This window comes from Olea europaea, unplaced genomic scaffold (genome assembly GCF_002742605.1).
Source record: "Olea europaea var. sylvestris unplaced genomic scaffold, O_europaea_v1 scaffold683, whole genome shotgun sequence".
Classification (NCBI taxonomy): domain Eukaryota; kingdom Viridiplantae; phylum Streptophyta; class Magnoliopsida; order Lamiales; family Oleaceae; genus Olea; species Olea europaea.
Genome location: NW_019265217.1, coordinates 193,341 through 215,168, shown reverse-complemented (window position 1 = coordinate 215,168; position 21,828 = coordinate 193,341). Strand labels below are relative to the sequence as shown.

Here is a 21,828-nt window from a genome sequence, read left to right as displayed (position 1 = left end):
TATCGCTGACCCCGACCGCATGTGAGGGGTCCGTGGTAGCTCCATCTACTTAATAGAACACACACGTCAATGCATAGCCTTCCACAAAGTCACGAACGAAGCAAATGCCATGACATAAAATTGTAAAAAGTACTCGTAATGGATGCAATACCTTGCGGATCATCAATTGGAGTGGGCAACGGCTCGTGGTCGTCGTCCGAGCATGGCGCAATGTCAGCTACAAAAAATTGAAAACAACTAAAATATTGTGAGTACATTTGTTATGTCAAGTTTCGCAATATGCAAAGTCCATGAAATATTATGTTCTGATTTGTGCATGAATTAACCACATACCTGACAAATTTTCTGTTCCTACAAGCAGCTCCTCGTCAGTGCATGGAGTACTGTATGCTCTGTCTGTGAAAAACAACAGTGACATAGTGAGAGTGCATTACATCCCCAACTCAAGCATCATACAACCTCCAGGCAATAACAAGTTTCGATTTGCTCGTGAATAACCCACAAACCTAGAGGCTGTGAACGCCACGTATCTACTCCCATGTCAATTGGAGTGGGCAACGGTTCTGTGCCTCGTCCATGTACATCTACATCCCAATTGTAACATGAACAAAATGTGAAAATAATTACGTTGGGTACGGTTCGACCATGGTCAAGTTCGATAAACAAAACATTCATGCACATGTAAGATTTATAGCTTCTGGTGAACTACCTAAAACACCGGCCTCGACATTGGCGGCCCTCGACCCCGGAGCGGTGGTAAGGATAGGTGGGGCCACTAGGGCAGCAATGAACTCTCGGAGTTTTGTACATTCAGACGTCACATGCTATTGAATTTCAAGCTTCACGGTCCGGAGTCGCATTTCGAATAGAATTCTTTGGTCCAGTAGCAGCTCCTCCACTTCCCCTCTAGTTAAGCTAGAAGCAGATGTTCTAATTGGTCGTGTCCGTGCCGTAGGCCCTCGCACTAGAGAAGAAAACGGTGCCGTCGGAGGCGTGGAAGACTCACCAATATCGTCACTGTCGTCGCTATCGCGATCACTGCCTAACTGCCCATCACTGTAATCATCTTCAGATGTCTCACTCTCACCACTTTCTCCACTATGCACTCCGTCATCCAAATCTTGCCTTCCAGACTGTCCACCAACTCCACTACCGGCGTGCGATGAATGAAACTGTGGTGCATGAATAGTCCTTGCCATGTCATCAAGCACGGGCACCAGGGGATCATCGTACGACACAAGAGTGGAGAAATATGGCTGCTCGACCTCTGCATCAGTGGGGCGAAGTGTGGCGTACACATAAAGCTGCAAAATGAGGTTATGAGTTTCACATGAGAACGTAGGAGATTGTCACGAAATGTTAAATGGAAAAAAACACATGTTCTATTTATACTTGTACATTCTTGAAAAATGCATCGTATGTACGGTGCTGTAGCTGTTTTGGTGTAGACCAACGAAGAAGTCGTGGAATTCTTTCACCGATACGCTGATCAAAGCATTTCCCAATCTACGAAATCGCCTCGTACGCCCAAACCTATCGCAACAAGAGACACATTCAAATTACCGAGAATGTAGGTATAATGCTATAGGAGGGGTAAATCATGCATGCTAGGATAATGTTACGAACTGTGCGTACTTGCATGGCAATGGGGAAGCCGTGCACCGTGCATGTAATCTCTTTCTCCTTCCTCCTCTTGGCCTTTTGGAATTTTCTTGCGAAGCTACCCCTGAACCTATACAACAGTCGCCTTTATCCAACTATACCCCAGAGATAGGCAAAAAAGAAGTCCAGGTCGTCGACAATTGATAGTGTCGACAGATGGATACCGACATTATTATCCGGAGCATTAAAAACTCCGTCGACAATTAGAACCAACCCTAGCTTGTAGCAATCAGCTCGGGTCGTCGACGATCGGACAACAGTAGACTATAGTTGTGCCAATGAAATCTTGTCATTGGACTTAAAGTACCTCTCTTTCAGCCTCTTCCTCTCAATCAATCGATCAAAATCATCACCCTCCTGGAAAAGACCGCATCTTAACCTTGTCACAAGAGCGTACTCTTGTAGACCGAATCTCATCAAATGGCCTTGCACATTGAACCAAAGCTTGTTCTACTTTTCAGTGCGAACACTTCTGAACACTAGCTGGAGGATTAGTTGGGCGGAGAATTGAATGTTTGCAACCTCAGCCAGATACCCGAGGGGGGAGTTGCGAAAGTCCTCACATTGTTGCTCATCGAAATGGTCCATCACGGTCTTCACGTACTTGAGGTTACTTCGTTGGGAAATGTGTGCCCGCAACCGTGCGTCTTGTGCAACCAGGTATTCAAACTCCATCTGCCCTGCAGGTGTATTGACAAAGCCCATGGGATTAGATTATAAACATAAATAATGTTGTGTAATGTCTAACGATATAATGAAGCGACATCGTGCATGGAAACAGTGAACTGTCGAGAAGTTCAGAGAGCAAACGTCAGTATTGACAGATTATCTATGGAGATCTGTCGATATCGACGATTGATGTCCAAACACGGATGATTGGGTAACTGTCGAGAAAAACAGAGAGTCAAGTGTTGAGGTCGACAGTTCACTGGGAGTTGGAATGCGCGCGAAGGGGATCATGTTCAACATGTCATGTACTGCCACATAGAAGTATGTTTCAGAAGTAAAAACGGAGGATGTGTGAAGGCACACATGCATGCTAGAAACTGAAAAGATAGACAATCGTATTTATGCATATGTCACCATACAAGTATCGGTTCTAACGCAAGATACATATATAAAAAAAAGTCTAGCCCACTTGAAAATGAAAGACAGTGTTAGAATCCTCATCTGATATATAGAAATAAGAGACTTCGAATAGAATGGCTATCAGTAAGTTTGGACGACGACCACACGACCAAAACTAGAAACAGACGTCAATTAATGTTCCTCTGAATAGAAGATCCACCATGAAAGAGGGTTGGGAAATGTCAGCAACACTATGATAATCAGTACTAACATAGAAGTAAAAGATCCGGAAAAAATCAAAATGACCTACAGATTTTTAGCCATTCGAGTTACCATACTTATGATGAAAAATAGGAAACAATTTAAATTAAATGATCATAAATGGAGACTCAACATGAGACAGTGAAGGACATGTGTGCAAGTGATTGCAACGAAACAATTTTAGAGGTCACAGTAGGTAAGACACAATATCATACATCTCAACTATTTGACGAATATCATGACATAATTAAAAATCGGCATCATGTTGAAACAGGGACATGTTAAAAAACCACGACGTCCACACAGTAGAACACTATAATTCGATATTGGAAAAATACCTCTGCGATGTTCTATTAAATAATAGTTAGTGCCAAGTGTAGTCCGACTGGAACACCTTGACAGAGGAACAAATAGGCAGGTTGAGAGTTTGTACATAAAATGTCCTTTTCCCTTTCAATTCGTCTAATAAAAAAAAGGCCAAAAATGAGGCCTCGTTGCAATTTTCGACTAGAGGCAGAGCCCTCATGTGCATCGGTCAAGAATACAGGAAAGGCATTGCTTCCCAACCTAAACTAGTCAAATGGAGACATAACACATGTTGCTCCATATTCAATATGGTGCTTCACATTCATAGCCTCATTTTGAGAAAATCAAAATTTTCAAATCCACAAGATGTGTTTATGTTAGATAAATTAGGATTCAAAGGATGGTCCCAACTCGTTCCAAACTACTCTTGAAATACTATAAACGTGTCCATATCGATATTTCATATACAGTTTCTTAGTTCATTTAAAATTTTTATTCAAAGTCTGTCCAAACTTTAGCTTCAACATTGTATACTCCCGTAAGATTTGCATAGATTATTCATGAGTCAATCCAGTCCAGCTCAACATTTAGAATATTTCATCCCTTTCATATTTGATTTTATATTTAATCCAACTTTGTATACATTTACCTCTTAGAAAGAAAAAAATATTTAAACCAAAATACTTATAACATGACAACACATTTATATAAATTTCTCCTCTAATACACATGTGAACAATAGACAATTGAGTAAAATCCTTTCCCTAAATAATAATATCTATACACGAAATCATAGTCGTAAAGATCATAATACCAAAAATTGTGAATATGGGGTCTATCCAACATCACATCTTGTGTGCCACGAACAAGTGTAGCATCAAATTTCTAATGAGATTCGATTGCGCCCATTCACAAAACATATAACTCAAACTAAACCAAAATTTTTCAAGTTTCATACCACAATCCTAAATTAACAAAAGAGAGAAGAGAGCAGTAAAATCAAGGACAATATTACCTTTTAATTTAATGAGTCCGAATTTGATTGACAGGGAAGAAAATAGATCTCAAAAATCTCCCTCGGTAGCATCCTCGTTTGTTTTGAAGAGCGAAAGAAAAATCCATTCCAATTCATTCAATTGTTGCAACATATTCAAATCAAAATTTTCAAATGTGAAGGATGATTGTTATTTTCTTTCTAAAATTATCAAAACTTTGTTCACATACATAACCATACTGAAGGCTCTTAGGTGTGTTTTTTGCGATATTCTTCACTCAAAAATGTTATAAATATTATCATATTCCAACACAAAAAACTATTGTATCCATGAAATTTACCTTCTTTAGAGTACTTTTTCCTTTATCAAAACTTCTCTTCATTGAAAATCAAGATATTAAAAATTCATTTTTAACTTCTTTTTCTTCTCATCCTAATATTGAGTCCCCACTTCCAAGTAATCCTAAATCTTCTCATATTTTTGATGTGCAACTAATAGTTTCTATTCTTGGTGTTTTTGTGTCTAATGTTTCCCATACTATACCAAATGATTCTCTAGACATTTTTAAAGATCTTCCACCTTCTTATCCAGTTCTAATAGCTTCCCTCAAGTGTGTACAAGATAAAAATCGAGAACTAAAGGTTTATTAGAGAATGAATAATGCAGATTCTCCTCAACAATACCAATAATTAGAACGGAGTATAAAAATACTAAAAAAATTATAGGTAATCCCTGAACTTTGCATCCTATTTCCAAATTTGTTTCCTATCACAAATTGACTTCTTCCTTTAGCGCATTTACTACAAATATATCTTCATGTGATTATGTTTCAAGAAATATACAGGATACTCTACTAAGTCCAACATAAAAAGTACCTTTTTATGATGTATGAGGACATTAAAAAGAATGATACAAGACAAGTCAATACCTTCCACAAGGGAAGTCAGCCAGTTTTAAATGAGTATTTACTATAAAGCATAAAGCTCATATTACAGTTGACAAATATAAGGAAAGACTCGTAGATAAGGGGTTTGCACAACTTATGAAAGTTGCTAACCCGAAATTTTGAATTCAATAAGAATTCATTTTTTCCCTCGTCAATAATTTGGATTGGCTTCTTAACAGCTTGATGTTATGGTGATCAAGAATTTTAGGAAGTGTATATGGAGTTGCCTCCTGGAATCAAAGATACCATGTGGTAAAAAGAAATTGTACAAACTAAAGAAGTCATTATACTGGCTAAAACAGTCACCCTAAGCTTGGTTTGAAAGATGTACTAAAGTAGTGTCACTGAAAATGATGTTAATGAAATAAAAAGACTAAAGGGGATGTTGGCTAGAGAGTTTGATACTAAAATTTAGGAACTTTAGATTTTTTTTTTTTTGGAATTGAAATGACAAGATTGAGTAAAACATTCTCTCAAAGGAAGTATATTCTAGATCTTTTCAAAGAAACATGTACGTTGGGTTGCAAACAATGACATACGCCAATTGATCCTAAATCAGAGAAAAAGCACAAACAATAGCCACTATTCGATGTAAAAGATATCCTAATTTTTTTTTACCATAAACCCTAAATCTAATAGTAATAACTTTGAATCTTTAAGTTACAGAAAGTGGAAAACAAATAGGTTATTAAAATATACAATATTCAGGGCCAGAAACTCCGACCATCTTATCACCACTTTCTAGCGATGGATGGGTGGATGGCTAAGAAAGAAGTAAGAAGTCAGAAGATGGGTGGATTTACCTTCACCTTTCTCTAGTTCTTCTTGCAGTTGAAACTAGCACCCACCGGGCCTCGACATTGTGCTCAGCTTCGGCCGATTTGAATGACAAGGGGGTGACTTCATCGATGGTGGTGAATGTCGTCTAGGTGGTTGTTGATGGTTGGGAGGGAGGTCGGCAATTCCAATGAGAGAGGGTGGGCGATTTCGGTGAGAGACGAATCTGCGTTTGAGTATGTTTGACTTTTACCTTCTTCTTCTTCTTCTTCTTTTTCTTCTTTATTCCCACAACTCATCAATTACTACCCTGACGCAATTTTTGTACAACCTTTTATCTAATCATATCATCTCATTTAATGGAAGACAGGTAAGGTATTCAAATTATGCAGAGGGGCAAAATTGTCCAAAATTGTCACAAATTGTCAAATTTGCAATGACTTTAAAAAGATGACATTTTTGAAAATATAAACCTAGAATTTGACATCTAGTGTAATTTCCACTAAGATGAAATGCCCTTGCTTAGTTCTTTTTATTCTGTTGAAAGCAAGAAGAGAAAAAAACTTTAAAGTATATAAAAATGAGGAAGTTTAGTTTTTTGTTTTATCTACGGAGGTTTGTCATGAATTTGAGGATAAGTTCCTCCAGCATGTTTCAACTGGTGAGACTTATCTGCAAAAGTCATCTTTGGCTAATTTTTGTAATCATAACGAATTTTTTAAGTAATTAGGATGAACAAAAATTTTATTATAGCATCACCTAATAAGTGAAAGAGTATCTCTAGATGGTGTAGACTATATGGTCTTTTCTAGATCAAATTTTAGATACCTATTTCCTTACTACTAGATTATAAAACAAGGGCTTCTAAATGTTTATACTTTTTCTTATATTTACAGATCAAGCTGTCTTACATTGCAGTTTTTATATGTCCATAAGTTTCATTTCATAAGTTTCTATCGAATATGCTAACATTACCTTCAAAAAAACATAACCCATGCATTGCACGGGTAAAGAACTAGTTGTAGATAGAATTCATAAAAGTTGAGAGTTGAATTAGATCGTCTATTCACTAAACGTTAGTGTGTCGAAAGTCTTTCCATTAAATGTAATCTAAATTGCAGTTCATAAAATACTTTGAAGATGCTCTTAATCATTTTGATCACTTGTATCAAAATTAATGGTAATAAATTTGCTTATATAATGTTGACCTCGGTTATTGCACCTCCAACATGGCCAACAAACCTTGCGTACACGAAAGCCTTTCTCCTACACATTGAATAAATCGTTAGTCACCCATGGCCTTCTCTTGTGATGAGGAGGCAGCCACAAGTACTTCGATGATTAAGTCAGTGTTTTTGAGTGTTGGACGTGCTACAGATACAAGCCACAAAAGTGTTTGATCACTAGAAAATGTGTATGAATATATGTAGAAGATGAGAGAGCAATATTACAGAGTTTTTTGAGAGTTAAAATTGCATTACCTTTGAGTTTGTGAGAGTTTTGGGCTTTTATAGTGACATGACTGAAGTGGTGATCGTTGGATGAAGAAATATTGGCTTCATTCTAATGACTAAAGCATCCCATCATAGGCATTACTTCTTACATCATAGGATCTATAGCATTTAATATAATTTGAAAAGTAATCACTCTATAATTTAGGTCTGCATATCTATGATGTAGATTGACAAGATTTGACATTGTGTTACTCTAAGAGGTCACATCAATCACTTTCATAATTTTTTATTTTTTATTTTATCTTATTTTATTTTTGTGTGTGTAGAAGATCTCTTAGGAGAAGCGGTTACGAAAGATACTCCTCTATGGCTAAGAGGTCTCCACTTTAGGATCTTACATGGCTTCGGTTTAAAGTGATGGATTGCCCCTCTATGAATGACTTGCAACAAGAGGCAATCACTATACTTTAGCTTGAAGTGACGCTTCGATTGAGGCGTCTTTGGCTCATTATCTATGATGACATGGAGTGTGGGCCTTCAGTTGGGATTTTGGATGGCTGTCACATGACCTCTTCTTGAGCCTTGAAGACGAGGTGTAACAATAATAGTTCAGAACAAATTCTAAGTGGTATATTGCATCCAACGTAAGTTTACCAATTAGAGAATTGTCAATGACCCTTGAACATACCCATTCGTAATCCAACTAGAAAGCATTACCACGAGTACAGTCCAATAAAATTGTTGTTTAAGTGTCACAAAACAGAACTAAGACTGAAATGAGAGTGGCTTCAAATCTCGAGAAATGAGAGTGGCTTCAAACCTCGAACATAATAATGTATTCTAAGTCCCCTATTTGATTTAGATTTAAAAAAAAAAAAATTCTTTTAGATTTTTTTTTTACACCAATAGAAAATAAAGTGACTTTTAAGATTAGTCAAACATGGTCTAAAGTGTTTGGGAATTGGCCTATTAGGGAATAAGAAAAATTCATAACTAAGAGGTTAAGTATCATTCATTTCAAAAATAAGAACAAAGGTTTTAAATTTGAAAAATAAGATATTTATTAAAATTTATTTTTGATTTATTTAATTAATTACGTATTTTATTAATTAAATATATTAAAGTCACAAATTTATACAATTTGGTCACAAATTAAAGATTTAATTAATAACATATTATTTTTTCGTCACAAATCAAAATTTTCATGTTAAAAATTATTTTACGGTCAAATTCAAAAATTTTGTAAATAACTATTTATTTATCGATCACAAATCAAAAATTGATAAGTAACAATTTATTTATTGATCACAAATATTATAAGTCAAAAATTATTTCTTGGTTACAATTTATCTTTTTCATTGGTCACATATTTTTTATTGGCCACATAGTAACTAATTTAATAGTAATAGTCAACCAAATAATTTATGACCACTACCAACACTTGCGATCACTATCTTCATCACGTCACACCACCACGACCAACCCAAAAATTTCTAATCCCACAATCACCTTCGCTACCACCACCACTACGACCACCACCAATCCACATTCATAGTCATTTGCCACCACCAACCAAATGGTCACAAACGCTACCACACACAATTACCATACCATTGTCATGACCACCATCACCATCACTAATACCTCACCGTTACATCGTCGCCGCCACCAACACAACCTCACAATTTGAAATTCACAAAAGAAATAGAGACAAAATTAAAATTGGCACCACCACACCGCCACCTCACAATCTAAAATAAAAACACTGATTGATCACCACAATCACTCAGTAACGATGAACCCATCGCCACTCTGTGCGGCGCTTCAAGCTCGCAGTTATATGTTGAATTCTAATACTAATTAAGATGTTCAAATCGTTTACTTATATGCACTATCCGAGCTCGTGACCATCTCAGCCACCATGAATTTCTTTTATATCCCCAAGATTCAAACTCGTGACATATGTCTTGTGAGAGATTTAGTTTATGTTTGACATTTTTTTATTTCAAAATTCTTTTTCCTACATACTCATTGTCAATCACATAATTTTAATAATAAAATATTTTATACGTAAACCTAAAAACTTTTCCCTACTTACTAATTACATATTCTCCAAAAAATCCACTATTCAAAACATTGAAAAACTCAAATAATGGCCTTCAAATTGGAGCTTAAATTAAAAATTACTTCAAGTAAGAGTTTATGTCATCATACAACACACAAAATTTTTTTGCCCGTTTGATTACAAAGATGGAATTTGGATGGAAAGAAAACGAATTTCAGGAAATTGAATTGCCTAGAAATTGTTTTACTGAAAATTGTCAATTATTTTGTTTGATTGATATAATTTTTCATGTGAAAAATGTTGAAATAAATATATTTTTTTTTGTATTCGTTTGATTTTATTTTACATAAAAATTATCAATTAAAGGGATAGAATTTGTTTCCATTGCAAAAAAAAAAAAGTCAAGAAAATCATTTATCTTTTAGTGTTCGTTTGATTTTGTTTTACATGAAAATTGTCAATTAAAGGAAAATATTTTTTTACAATTAGGGATAGATTTTGTTTCCATTGTAAAAAAATAAATAAAAAAAGCATCATAGCCTAGAAAACCAATTCCCAGCACTTGAAAATCAAGAAAATGTCCATAAAACCAAGAAAAAAAATTTCATGGAAAAAAATTATCATAAACATGACAAAAGTGGGAAAGTGGAATTTATTTTCCATTTTTCATGGAAATCATAGCCTATCAAACATGACCTTAGCATAACATACTTGAATTACAAAAATACATAATAAATTTACAAATCATCACCCAAAATATTGAATTGCTAAAAGATCAATTTTCGTCTTCTTGAATGTCTTCGGTGGAGTCTTCAAGATATTCCAATAAGCCCTTATTTATAATTTCAAATTCTAGATAAATTTTCTTAGACTTGTGTAAACGATGTGAGTTATGCTGTGTTTTTTCCCCCAAGCTCTATTCTCCATTTTAGCATATGAAGAATAATGTTTTTTCATTCAAAATAAGGGTAAAATTGTAAACACCATGCGATCACAAATGTGGATAAGATTGCATGGTGGCCTTGTTGTACATGCCGGTAAAACTTTTACTTCGCTAGCAATCGCAAGGTATGACCATCTTTCTTCATTTTTCAATTCGGTCCCTAAATTTATTTTATGGTTCAACGCAGATCCTTCATCCTTCAATTCTTTGCACTTTAGTCCCCATCTTCCATAATTTGTTCAATTTTAGTCATTTTCATTAGAGTTCTGCTATGTTCCTTCATATGTCATCAAACATCGAGCTTTATCCTAATACACCCAAAGCTTTATCCTAATACACCCAAAATTAAGTATCAAATCAATAAAAGTACGTTCAAACATCAACTTGTGATGACCACATATAAGTGTAAAATTACATTTATCACAACCCTTGATTACAACGATGGTGGGACGACAAATGCACGAGCTGGGGGAAAAGGAAACCTAGCGACGACAAAGGCAATCGAAACTAGGTTAAAATTTGTTCATATCTCATGTCACGATTATCTCCCATCTACCATTCTTCTTAACCTTGAATCCTTCCTATGGAATACTGTTTTTGATGTATTTTATGAACAAAATGTCATGGAAAATAATTTATTAGGAGTTTTTAAATATTAAATAAATCAATTTCTTAATTTGACATAGGAAAGTGATTTGATTATTTAATTTGTTAGCAACTACAAAAATTATTGATCTTGGAGTACAACTAAAATTCAATCATTCTTGCAAGTTAATTCTGGAATCTGATTAGCTGTTGGCTTGATTTATTCACCAAGTCGATCACATTTGAATAAAGTAATATAAGTGCTACAATAAAAAATTATAAGTGCACGTGTTTTTTTGTGTATATAAAAATAAATATCCAATATATTTCTTGATTTTATGACATTTTATATATCTATTTAATTTGAAAACAGTCAAATTGTTCCTTATTTATTTATTTAATCGAATATCATATGTAATTTGTTCTCCTTAATAATTATTCATATTTGAATAATGAACAGACCCGAATTTGGATCCATTTTAAATTCATAACTTAATCCATATTATTGGATTTAACAATTAAATCAGGATGGAAACTGATCATATTAATAGTTCTTTAAAGAAGCAGTCGAATAATCACAATATCAATCACATACTTTAGATTTTTCCCATCATATTTTCCCAATTAGACGGAAAATCTACATTTCATTCTTAACTAACATTGGATAATCTCTTATTTTTTGTTGACGAATTATATTTCACAATGCCTTACAAATTGTTGATAATTCAAAATGACGTGGCAAAATTAGATCAACGTAAAAAAATTTAGTAGAATAATTTGCTAAAAGTATATGAAAATGAAAGGAAATTGTATTGATAGAAGTTTTTTGGACTGTATTTTTTTTAGTACATTGAGTGCGACCTTTGGAGGGACTATTGGCTCCTATTTGTAGGCCTCTAAGCCAAAAAACTTGGTCGCCTAAGGTCATATCAACTACAGTACTAGACTGAAAACATGTGCCATTGCCCTGAATTCAATGCTTCTGCTTGGACATTGAGGTCGGTTCAAGTAGATCATGATGATGCTTAGATGGTGGGTAATCTTTACGAACCCATGATTGACTGAAAACGAGATGCTATTGTCATTGTTGTCACTCGTCGTTTTTTGAATGGTCATATAGGTAGTGATAACATTATTTAGGAGACAGGTGTTGCAGGTGTATATAAAGATTGTGTTTTTGGATGAAAACAGTATAAAATAAGTTGACTTAGTATTATCTCAGAACATCGATCCGGAGATATTCTTTTTAAATTATGGTGAGTCTAGCTCACGCATGAGTTCGGACTCCAACACAAATCAAACTTGAATTATTCATTATCAAAACTTGTGTTACTAACAACAATCATGCTACACAATAATTCCTCATAACGTGGCAGTAATGAAAAAAGTCATGTTTGACTTTAATATTCTTCTGGCCGTTGGATTGCTCCAAAAATCCAACGAGAACTAGAAGTTTGCACGCATCTCACGGAAGGCATCCTTTCTTTTCGTGTCCAATCATACCTCATCATGTCTTTTCACACACACTCCATTCAAAAAGCAATCCTTTATTTATACTTTTTTACTTTTACAGCATGAATAATGCTACTTGGCCAAGTTACGGGCTGTCCATTATAGGGTGAAATTGATTTTTTTTTTTTTTTTTTAAAGTTGTTCAATCATAGATTAAAAGGTTGAACCCCAACCTTAAGGATCCTCCATCGTCCCTGTCCTGAAATATCATGAGGAAGTTAAATCGCAGATTATGCCTTCAAGGGTACAGGGTGAAAGGCTGCTTGTACACTTACACTTACCCAAGAGCCAAATCTATATTTCAGGATTTGAACCCTTGACGCGGCAGCCTCAATCAAAGCTGGATTTCTCTACCCTCCCCTTTTACCACTTAGAGATGTGCCATGGAGGCTGTTCAATCATGTATTGATATGTATTTTTTCTATCATTGATTCTATCATTGTAGCAAAATTGTTTACATCATAAGTCGTAAAAATATTGGAGATAAATAACTATTGTATTGCAGAATGGATAAATACGAGAAATTGCCCAATTGGTCCTTAACTTACAGGTCCATTAGTAAGTTGGTTTCTTAACTATTTTCTAATGATCGAAATATTGTGTGACAACTATCGAGATGTACTTTAGTTAGATGTAGCAATAAGCTCAGAAAATTCGTCTAGTCTTGATAATCGGCAGTTTGAGCTCATGAATTAATAGGCTACGATTTGTATAAGGCAAGAATTTCGACACACAAGTCAAACATGTTCGACTCATGCTTTTCACGAATTGGCTCATTAGCATGGCTCTTGAGACCCTTTGCAGCCAGTTGAAAACAAGTATATTGGCTCATGTGATGAGTAATATTATTTTTTTTGTTAATAGTCGAACTAAATTTAAATTTATCGAGAATAATTAAATCATCAATAAATTTGTTCCAAACTCTCTCTAATTGGTGGGTGATATCAATAAAAGAAACAAAGTTTTTCCAAACAAAAATCATTACTCAGTGGGTCCACCTGAGCTCACTACATCTTTACATCCACCTGTAGAAATCACATGCAGCAGCGACCATTTGCACCTTTACAGATACTGCACATTTTTCTCTTTTTGGGTTATCAATGTAAATAAGTGTGCATTTGGTCTGCGTTCCTATTTTTCATTTTTAATTTTAATTTTATTTTCTATTTTTTGTTTTGAGGAATTATTTTAAAATTTCAGAAAACACATTTGATTTGTATTTTGAAAAGCTATTTCTCAATACAAAAAACTAGAAAATGCATTTAGAAATAATTTTATAATATGTTTTTTAATTATTTTATTTTTTAGTAAAACATATTAATTTTTATGCTAATATGTGATAAAAAAACATAAATTTTAAAATTACTAAAATAAAAAGAGGAGAATTATTGTAAGTATATCTCAAAAAATCGTATTGAAATCATTCGTAGATAATAAATTGAGAGAGAGAGAGAGAGAGATTGACAGATGGATATTTGTATTTGAGTAAGTTTTGTATGATTTCATCAATTATTTTAATTTGTAAAATTTTTAAGTTCATTTTTAATATTTTGAGTTTTTTTGACTGTTTTCAATTAAAATACTTAAAATGTCAAAAAGTCATTTTCAGTTTTATATTATAAAATTTTCCTTATTTTAGAAAATGCAATTTTGAAAATAACATACCAAATACGTTTTGAGTGTTTTAAAAAACTAAAAACTAAAAATGGATTCAAAACGACATACCAAGCACAATCTAAATTACTTTAGAGCCATTTTAATACTTAATTAATTCTTGGGATCCATTAAAATTAAATTTTGGAAAATATGTATTTTAAAATTGTTATTTTTTAAAAAAAATGTGTGGTTAAAAAAGAAGAAATGATTTTGAATTTATGTGCAATATTATTCTGTTGAAAAATGCGTTATTGAAAAAAATAGAAAGAAAAATGCATTTTAAATAAAATAAAGTACAAACAAGACAAGAGCTCATTTTTATATAATTCCAACATGCAAAAAAAAAAAAAAAAAAGATTCGAATGATTAGTTGAATACAAAAATAGTTTAATCATGAAAACAATAATAATCAAACCATTTAATTACTTAAAATCAATGATGCTATAAAGTAAATTAAAGGTGCGTTTGATAGGATTGGAATTCCATGGTACCTTTGTTAGTTTGTCCGGAATATGATAGCAAAACCAGCTAGGATTGGGTGATGACGACCACATGTTTGTTGATATTTTTCTTGAAAATAATTTTATTTTATTGTGACAGGTACTTGTCAACTGCTGGTGCTGCAATTTGTGCGTTGACTTCATTTGATTGGAGTTGAATCTTTAATGAATTTTATATTAATAATTCATCCAACTCTAATGTAAGAATGAAAATAAAACATATAGTCGTTATATATTTCATACAAGAGATAGAAAGTCAAATATGGTGGCTTGATATGATGGATAACGATCATATTTTTCATTTTAATGAACAAATAATGTGGAACAAACAGGGATTTAAGTAAGAACAAGTGATAACAGAGAATGCATTAGAAGAAGATATGTGTCCAAAAATTAGCGCGATCTCTTTGGATTACTGGGCTCGTTATCTATAATTATTTAATAAAGCAAGCATTGAACTGAATGAATGGTAAAAAAAAAAAAAAAAAAAAGATTCGAATGATTAGTTGAATACAAAAATAGTTTAATCATGAAAACAATAATAATCAAACCATTTAATTACTTAAAATCAATGATGCTATAAAGTAAATTAAAGGTGCGTTTGATAGGATTGGAATTCCATGAAAAATAGAATTGGAATTCCAACTTTCCAATTTTTGGGTGCTTGATTGGCAAAAATTTCCAAGAAATTCATTTTCCACATTTTGGTGCCACATACACTTTTTTCTTTTGGAGGAAAATGAATTCTCACCAAAATAATGAGAATTCAATTTCCGATTTACTGTAGCAACATTCTTTTTTCGTTTTTTTTTGGGCAATAGAAACAAATTTTAAGAATTATTGTAAAAAAATATTTTTCTTTAATTGACAATTTTCATGTAAAACAAATTTAAAAGAATACTAAAATATAGATGATTTTCTTGAATTTTTTTAATTTTTTTGCAATGGAAACGAATTTCATCCCCAATATCAATAAAATCTACCTTTTTAATTGACAATTTTTATGTAAAATAAAACCAAACGAACAACAAAAATCACTTTTATTTCAACATTTTCCACGTGGAAAATTATACCAATCAAACACAATAATTTACAATTCTCAGGAAAATAATTTCAAGGCAATTCAATTCTCTGAAATTTGTTTTTAATTCAATTCAATTTCATCTTTGCAATCAAACGGATCATAATAGTTATGCACTAAAAGTTGAATTTATCTTAAAAAAATTTAAATTAAGCCCATCACTTGGTTGAGATTAAAATCTAGATCTTAATTTAATATAAAGTCAACAATTAATCTCAACCACATATTTTATAGAATCCACAACTTTTCAATCACACAAAATTTATCATCCTTTATCAAAATCTGCTAAAATTTTGATTTTAAAGCCAATTTGATAGAATTTATTTAGAAATAATGAGTTATTAAATAGTACATTTTGAAAAATGTGTGGTTAAAAAATAATAAACTTTTATTGATTTCTGTATAAAATATTTTATTATGTGAATGTGTGATGAAGAACAATCATGCTACTGGTCAGAGTTAATGATAGCAAAGCATTTTTAGATTACACTTAACAGTTTTTCATTGAAGAATGAGAAAAAAACTCAATCATGAGATGCCACACCAGTGTTTTTTTCCTGTTTGTTCAACATTATTCGATGGAGAATGATCTTGTAGCAAAAAATTTAAATTTTTTAAAGAATGACAAATAGTGGCTTAATCTCTATCAATCAGGGACTTAAAAAATTGCATTCCTAAATAGTATTTTGACATTATTTTAACTACATATTATTTAATAAAATAATATTATACACAAATTCAAACTTTGCATTAATTTTTTAATCACATATTTTTCATCAATATGCTATTCAAAAATGTATTTCCTCCTAAAATGAAGTTCAAACAAGGGCTAGAAATGAGGTACAACCAGTTGTAGCCTAAGCAAAAATCGCAGTTTTAGTGGATATTCCCCTGGACTCTCCTCGTGTCTACGTTTACGACAGTCAGCTACCACCCTCACCAGAAAACAGTTGAGAATGGTGCCAAGTATTAATCCTAAATTAAACCCCATTAATCTCCCTTAATCCTCCGTCTTGATTATCCAATTCTCTTATATACATCTGTAGTTCAGCTTACATTTCCCAATATTTTTGCGAAAATGCCGGGTTTAGTTTCAGTTAAATCTCCGGCGGAGGCTCCGCCGTTGCGAATCGCTGTACCCGACGAGCCACACACCCCGATCCGACCGGAATCCATCAGATCTGAACCCACTATCCCGAAATCCAGCTCCCCGGCTCCTCGCCGTCCGCCCTCCCCCTCCCCGTCCAATTCTCGCGCTAAACCTTCTCCTGATCGGAGTTCCGGCAAGAAGAAATCACCTCCAGAAAAGAACCTTCTTGACGAATCCTCCCTCGACAATCCGGATCTCGGCCCGTTCTTGCTCAAGTTAGCCCGAGATACGATTGCTTCAGGCGAGGGCCCGAATAAAGCCCTTGACTACGCGTTGAGGGCAGCGAAGAGTTTTGAGAGGTGTGCGGTTGAGGGAGAACCGAGCTTGGATTTGGCGATGAGTTTGCATGTTGTGGCGGCGATTTATTGCAGTTTGGGGAGGTTTGAGGAGGCGGTGTCGGTTTTGGAACGGGCAATTAAGGTGCCGGAGGTTTCGAGAGGTGCGGATCACGCGCTTGCGGCGTTCTCTGGTTACATGCAGCTCGGGGACACGCATTCGATGCTCGGGCAGCTGGATCGGTCCATTGATTGTTATAAGGAAGGATTGAAGGTACAGATGGAGGCCTTGGGTGATAATGATCCCAGAGTTGCCGAAACTTGCAGGTAAAATTTACCTTTACTGTACCATTTTTTTTTTTATATTTTTGGAGGTTTTGTTTTAATTAAGCAATTACATTAGGATTTCATTCAGTTTAGTTCTACCCAAATTTGTGTTCAGTGAGCTGTTCTGTGTTTAATCTGTTGTTATTGAACTTGGTGAAATGAGAAGAAAATGAATGTGATATTGTGCTTTATATTGGGAGAAGAATTGATAGCAATGTTAATTAATGTAACAGGAAATGCTAAAGAAATGATTTTTCTTATTTTTTCATTCTGAGAATAAGAATTTTTTAAACTTCACAACATTGTAATTGGCATAGCCATATATTTGGAACTGGAAATTTGCATGTTAGTGTTAGGGATCCATACGGAGAGCTCTCCAAATTTGGTTGATATTATCTTCTTAAACATACTAGCCTTTTGTGGTGCTTGTTTAGATTGACTTGTTGGAGAGAAATGAAATTGACTCGTTTCTTGAGTGAGCAATGAAATGGGCTCAATAATGAGAGAGAGAGAGAGAGAGAGAGAGAAATCGGTTCAGCTATTGAGAGAATGAATGTCGAATGATTTATGATAGTTGTACAGCATTTGATCACATGAGTGGGACCACCCGCGATTAATATAATCGCGGGTCTCACCCTCTACATGTGAAAAGGCTGTATAAATTGATATATAGCTTACTGTACATGTAGTACTTTTGATATCGATTAGCTTATGAAAAGAGAATGAATTAACTCATTTATGCAGAGTGCGACTTTCATGTCCCGTCTTCTTGTTTTGCTCCATGGCCTTATTTCTTCTTTCCAGAAGAAATGGACTAATTATGCAGTGGCACAAATTTTACATTTGAATTTTCTTTTGTCGGTACAAAGTAACTGTGAAGTCATTTTAGAGCAAATTAAACCACTGCATTGCCTCTATTAGGAATACAAATGTGCAAATTAATATGGATTAAATCTGAATTACATGGAACTTGGATTTATTTATAACAGTACCTCTTTCCAGAAGAAATGGACTAATTATGCAGTGGCACAAATTTTACATTTGAATTTTCTTTTGTCGGTACAAAGTAACTGTGAAGTCATTTTAGAGCAAATTAAACCACTGCATTGCCTCTATTAGGAATACAAATGTGCAAATTAATATGGATTAAATCTGAATTACATGGAACTTGGATTTATTTATAACAGTACCGGGCTATGCAGAAGAATGCTATATCAAAAGATTTGTTTTTTGAATCATATTTGATTTCCATAAAACTTGTTGTGTTGACAATGAATAATAGTAAAAGAGAGCTTGAAAGCATATATGCAATGTGCTCGCTTTAGAGCTCCCTTCTCCTGTGTTTTAATAGTCATCTAAATGCAAAATTGTAATTTGATGCTACTGTCTTTTACTTTTCTGAGTTATTACATTTCCCACATTTTCCTAAGCCATGGTTATTTCCAACACAAAAGCCTTTCCATATGTTTCAGCTTGTAACAAAGAATAATATTGTAGCGACAGTTTCTATTTATCCAGACAAGGAAAATCAGTTATGTTGGATCTGACCATCTAATTTCTCTTACTAAAGCAAAAAATAAAATAAAAATAAAATAAAAAAAACTGTCATTTAAAGAATGTTACTCATGACAAATTTTCGGTTGCTCTCGATTTGAAGTGTCAAAATGGAAAATTGCAGGTACTTGGCAGAGGCCCATGTTCAAGCAATGCAATTTGATGAAGCTGAGATTATGTGCAAAAATACACTTGAAATCCACCGTGTGCATAGCCCACCTGCTTCTCTTGAAGAAGCAGCTGATCGTCGGTTGATGGCTCTCATATGTGAGGCTAAAGGAGATTATGAATCAGCCCTGGAACATCTTGTACTTGCTAGCATGTCAATGATTGCCAATGGACAAGAAAATGAGGTTGCAGCTATTGATGTTAGCATTGGCAACATCTACTTAGCCCTTGCTCGCTTTGACGAGGCGGTTTTTGCCTACCAAAAGGCACTCACTGTCTTCAAATCTTCAAAGGGTGACAACCACCCATCAGTTGCCTCGGTCTTTGTACGGCTCGCTGATCTATATTACAAGACAGGAAAACTAAGAGAATCCCGATCTTATTGTGAAAATGCTCTTAGAATATATGCTAAACCTGTTCCTGGAACCACTGCAGAAGAGATTGCAAGTGGGATGGCTGAAATTTCAGCCATTTATGAAATGTTCAACGAACCTGAGGAGGCGCTGAAACTTCTGCAGAAGGCAATGAAACTCTTGGAGGATAAGCCAGGACAGCATAGTACAATTTCCGGTATCAAAGCACGCATGGGCGTGATGTTTTACATGGTTGGGAGATATGAAGAATCACAGAGCTCTTTTGAGAGTGCTGTAGCAATACTTAGGGCCAGTGGTGAGAGGAAATCAGCGTTCTTTGGAGTTGTGTTGAACCAGATGGGATTGGCATGTGTACAATTGTTTAAGATAGATGAGGCTGCGGAGTTATTTGAAGAAGCTAGAGAAATATTAGAGCAAGAGTGTGGCCCATGTCATCAGGATACTCTTGGTGTCTACAGCAATCTTGCAGCAACTTATGATGCCATGGGAAGGTAATGCCATCTATTTGAACATTCTCTTTGCAAATTTTCCTTTGCTATCTTATAAATTTGGTCACTTTTTTGATAGGGGATCTAAGGAAAACATTGTCTAGAATTATTGAAGTCTCCCAAATTATAGAATTGGGGAGAAGAAGGCACGGAGTGGGGGAGGGGAGATCACTTTTCTATCATAAGATTTTGATGTTGGAGTTCAAGTTCCTATAAAACTGGAATGTTCCAGAATTTAATTAAAGTCCTTATTGGGTTTTGTCCAAGGTTTTCACACCAAGTATATGAAATTGATCTTTGTCAACAGTTAGCAGATTTGTAGTCCTAAGAGTTGACACTGAACCTTGGTATGGGGTGTTCATTGTTATGCATACTGGTAGTTTGAATTCAGTTCAGGGGGCAGTTAGCATCTCGAATCTTGAGTATTTATAATTGTGAGTTTCAATGTAAATTCTTTGAAATGGAAAAGATACAAAAACTTCTCTTTGAAATGAAAGCCCAGTTAAATATAATAGTCTAATGAATTTTGCCTCATGTACAGGCCCCATGTTCACAAGGCCGGTACAGGGCACTCACATGCCCTTGCATTGGGTTGGGGGGTGGGTGATTATTTAAAACAAAAAAAAAAAAAATTCTCCCACCCTCCCCATGGTTTGTGAGTATTCTGTACACAGGGTCTGTACAGCAAGCAAAACTCTAGTCTAATATTAGCATCTCAACCTAAGAAATGGGAAGTATAAAGAAATCGAGAAGTGAACATCCTCGTATATAGAGATAGTTAATGCCCTTGGGAAGGGCGAGGGATGCAAGATGATAATTATTCGTTAACGTGATAAAGGCCCTCCAATTGTTCTGAAGCTTGTAATTCATAAGCATTGAAAGAGATTCTAATTTTTGTGATTTGTCACTTGGGCAATGTTTTCATTACCATCTAGTCATGTGGGGGCACTAAGCCTTCTTTGACATTGTTCACTGGAAATTTGCAGAGTTGAAGATGCAATAAAGATTCTGGAGTATGTACTTAAATTGAGGGAAGAGAAGCTTGGAACGGCAAATCCCGATTTTGATGATGAGAAGAAAAGGCTAGCTGAGCTCTTGAAAGCAGCAGGCAGGTCTCGAAACAAGAAGGCAAAATCACTTGAAACCCTTATCGATCCTAATTCTAATACTAGGACAAAGAAAGAGACCTCAAAGAAGTGGTCTGCTTTTGGGTTTAGAAGTTGATTTACTATTATTTTCTCCTGTGTTTGTTCCTCTAATTTGTCACACATGCGTATTCTGTAGCGTGGTAGATTGTGTACAGTGTTAGTTTTTCGACTTATTATTACGGGCCATTTGAGTTGTCATTGTTTTCTGTTTTCACCTCTTGTTTAATTGAATATCCAATTTGTGATGTTGAAGATACTATTTTCTAAAGTTGATCTAGTAAAAGCCAAATTGAATGAATGGAGCATTTCCTTTTGACAATTGGCTCTTTTGCGTATGATCTATGCTTCCATAACCTTGTCAGAAATATATAATTTTTTTTTTTTTGGGTAATATTCAATTTTTATGAGGGTACATTCTTCTATTTTTGTTGCATAACTGTAGAACTAAAGAAAAATTGCATCAGGAATAATGAAAAAAGATGGGAAAGATTGCTAAAAAAATTATTCGAGGCGTTCCAACTAAAAATTATAAT

The 21,828-nt window shown here is 34.4% G+C and overlaps 1 protein-coding gene across 1 annotated transcript; it reads left to right on the top strand.

The window, feature by feature from the left end:
* The first annotated feature begins 16,733 nt into the window (after window positions 1-16,733).
* Window positions 16,734-21,614, top strand: LOC111390494 (protein KINESIN LIGHT CHAIN-RELATED 1-like). Its single transcript, XM_023015542.1, has 3 exons — window positions 16,734-17,563; window positions 19,242-20,150; window positions 21,134-21,614. Exons 1-3 carry the CDS (start codon window positions 16,890-16,892, stop codon window positions 21,369-21,371), a joined length of 1,821 nt encoding a protein of 606 aa, XP_022871310.1. The 5' UTR covers window positions 16,734-16,889; the 3' UTR covers window positions 21,372-21,614.
* The last annotated feature ends 214 nt before the right edge of the window (window positions 21,615-21,828 follow it).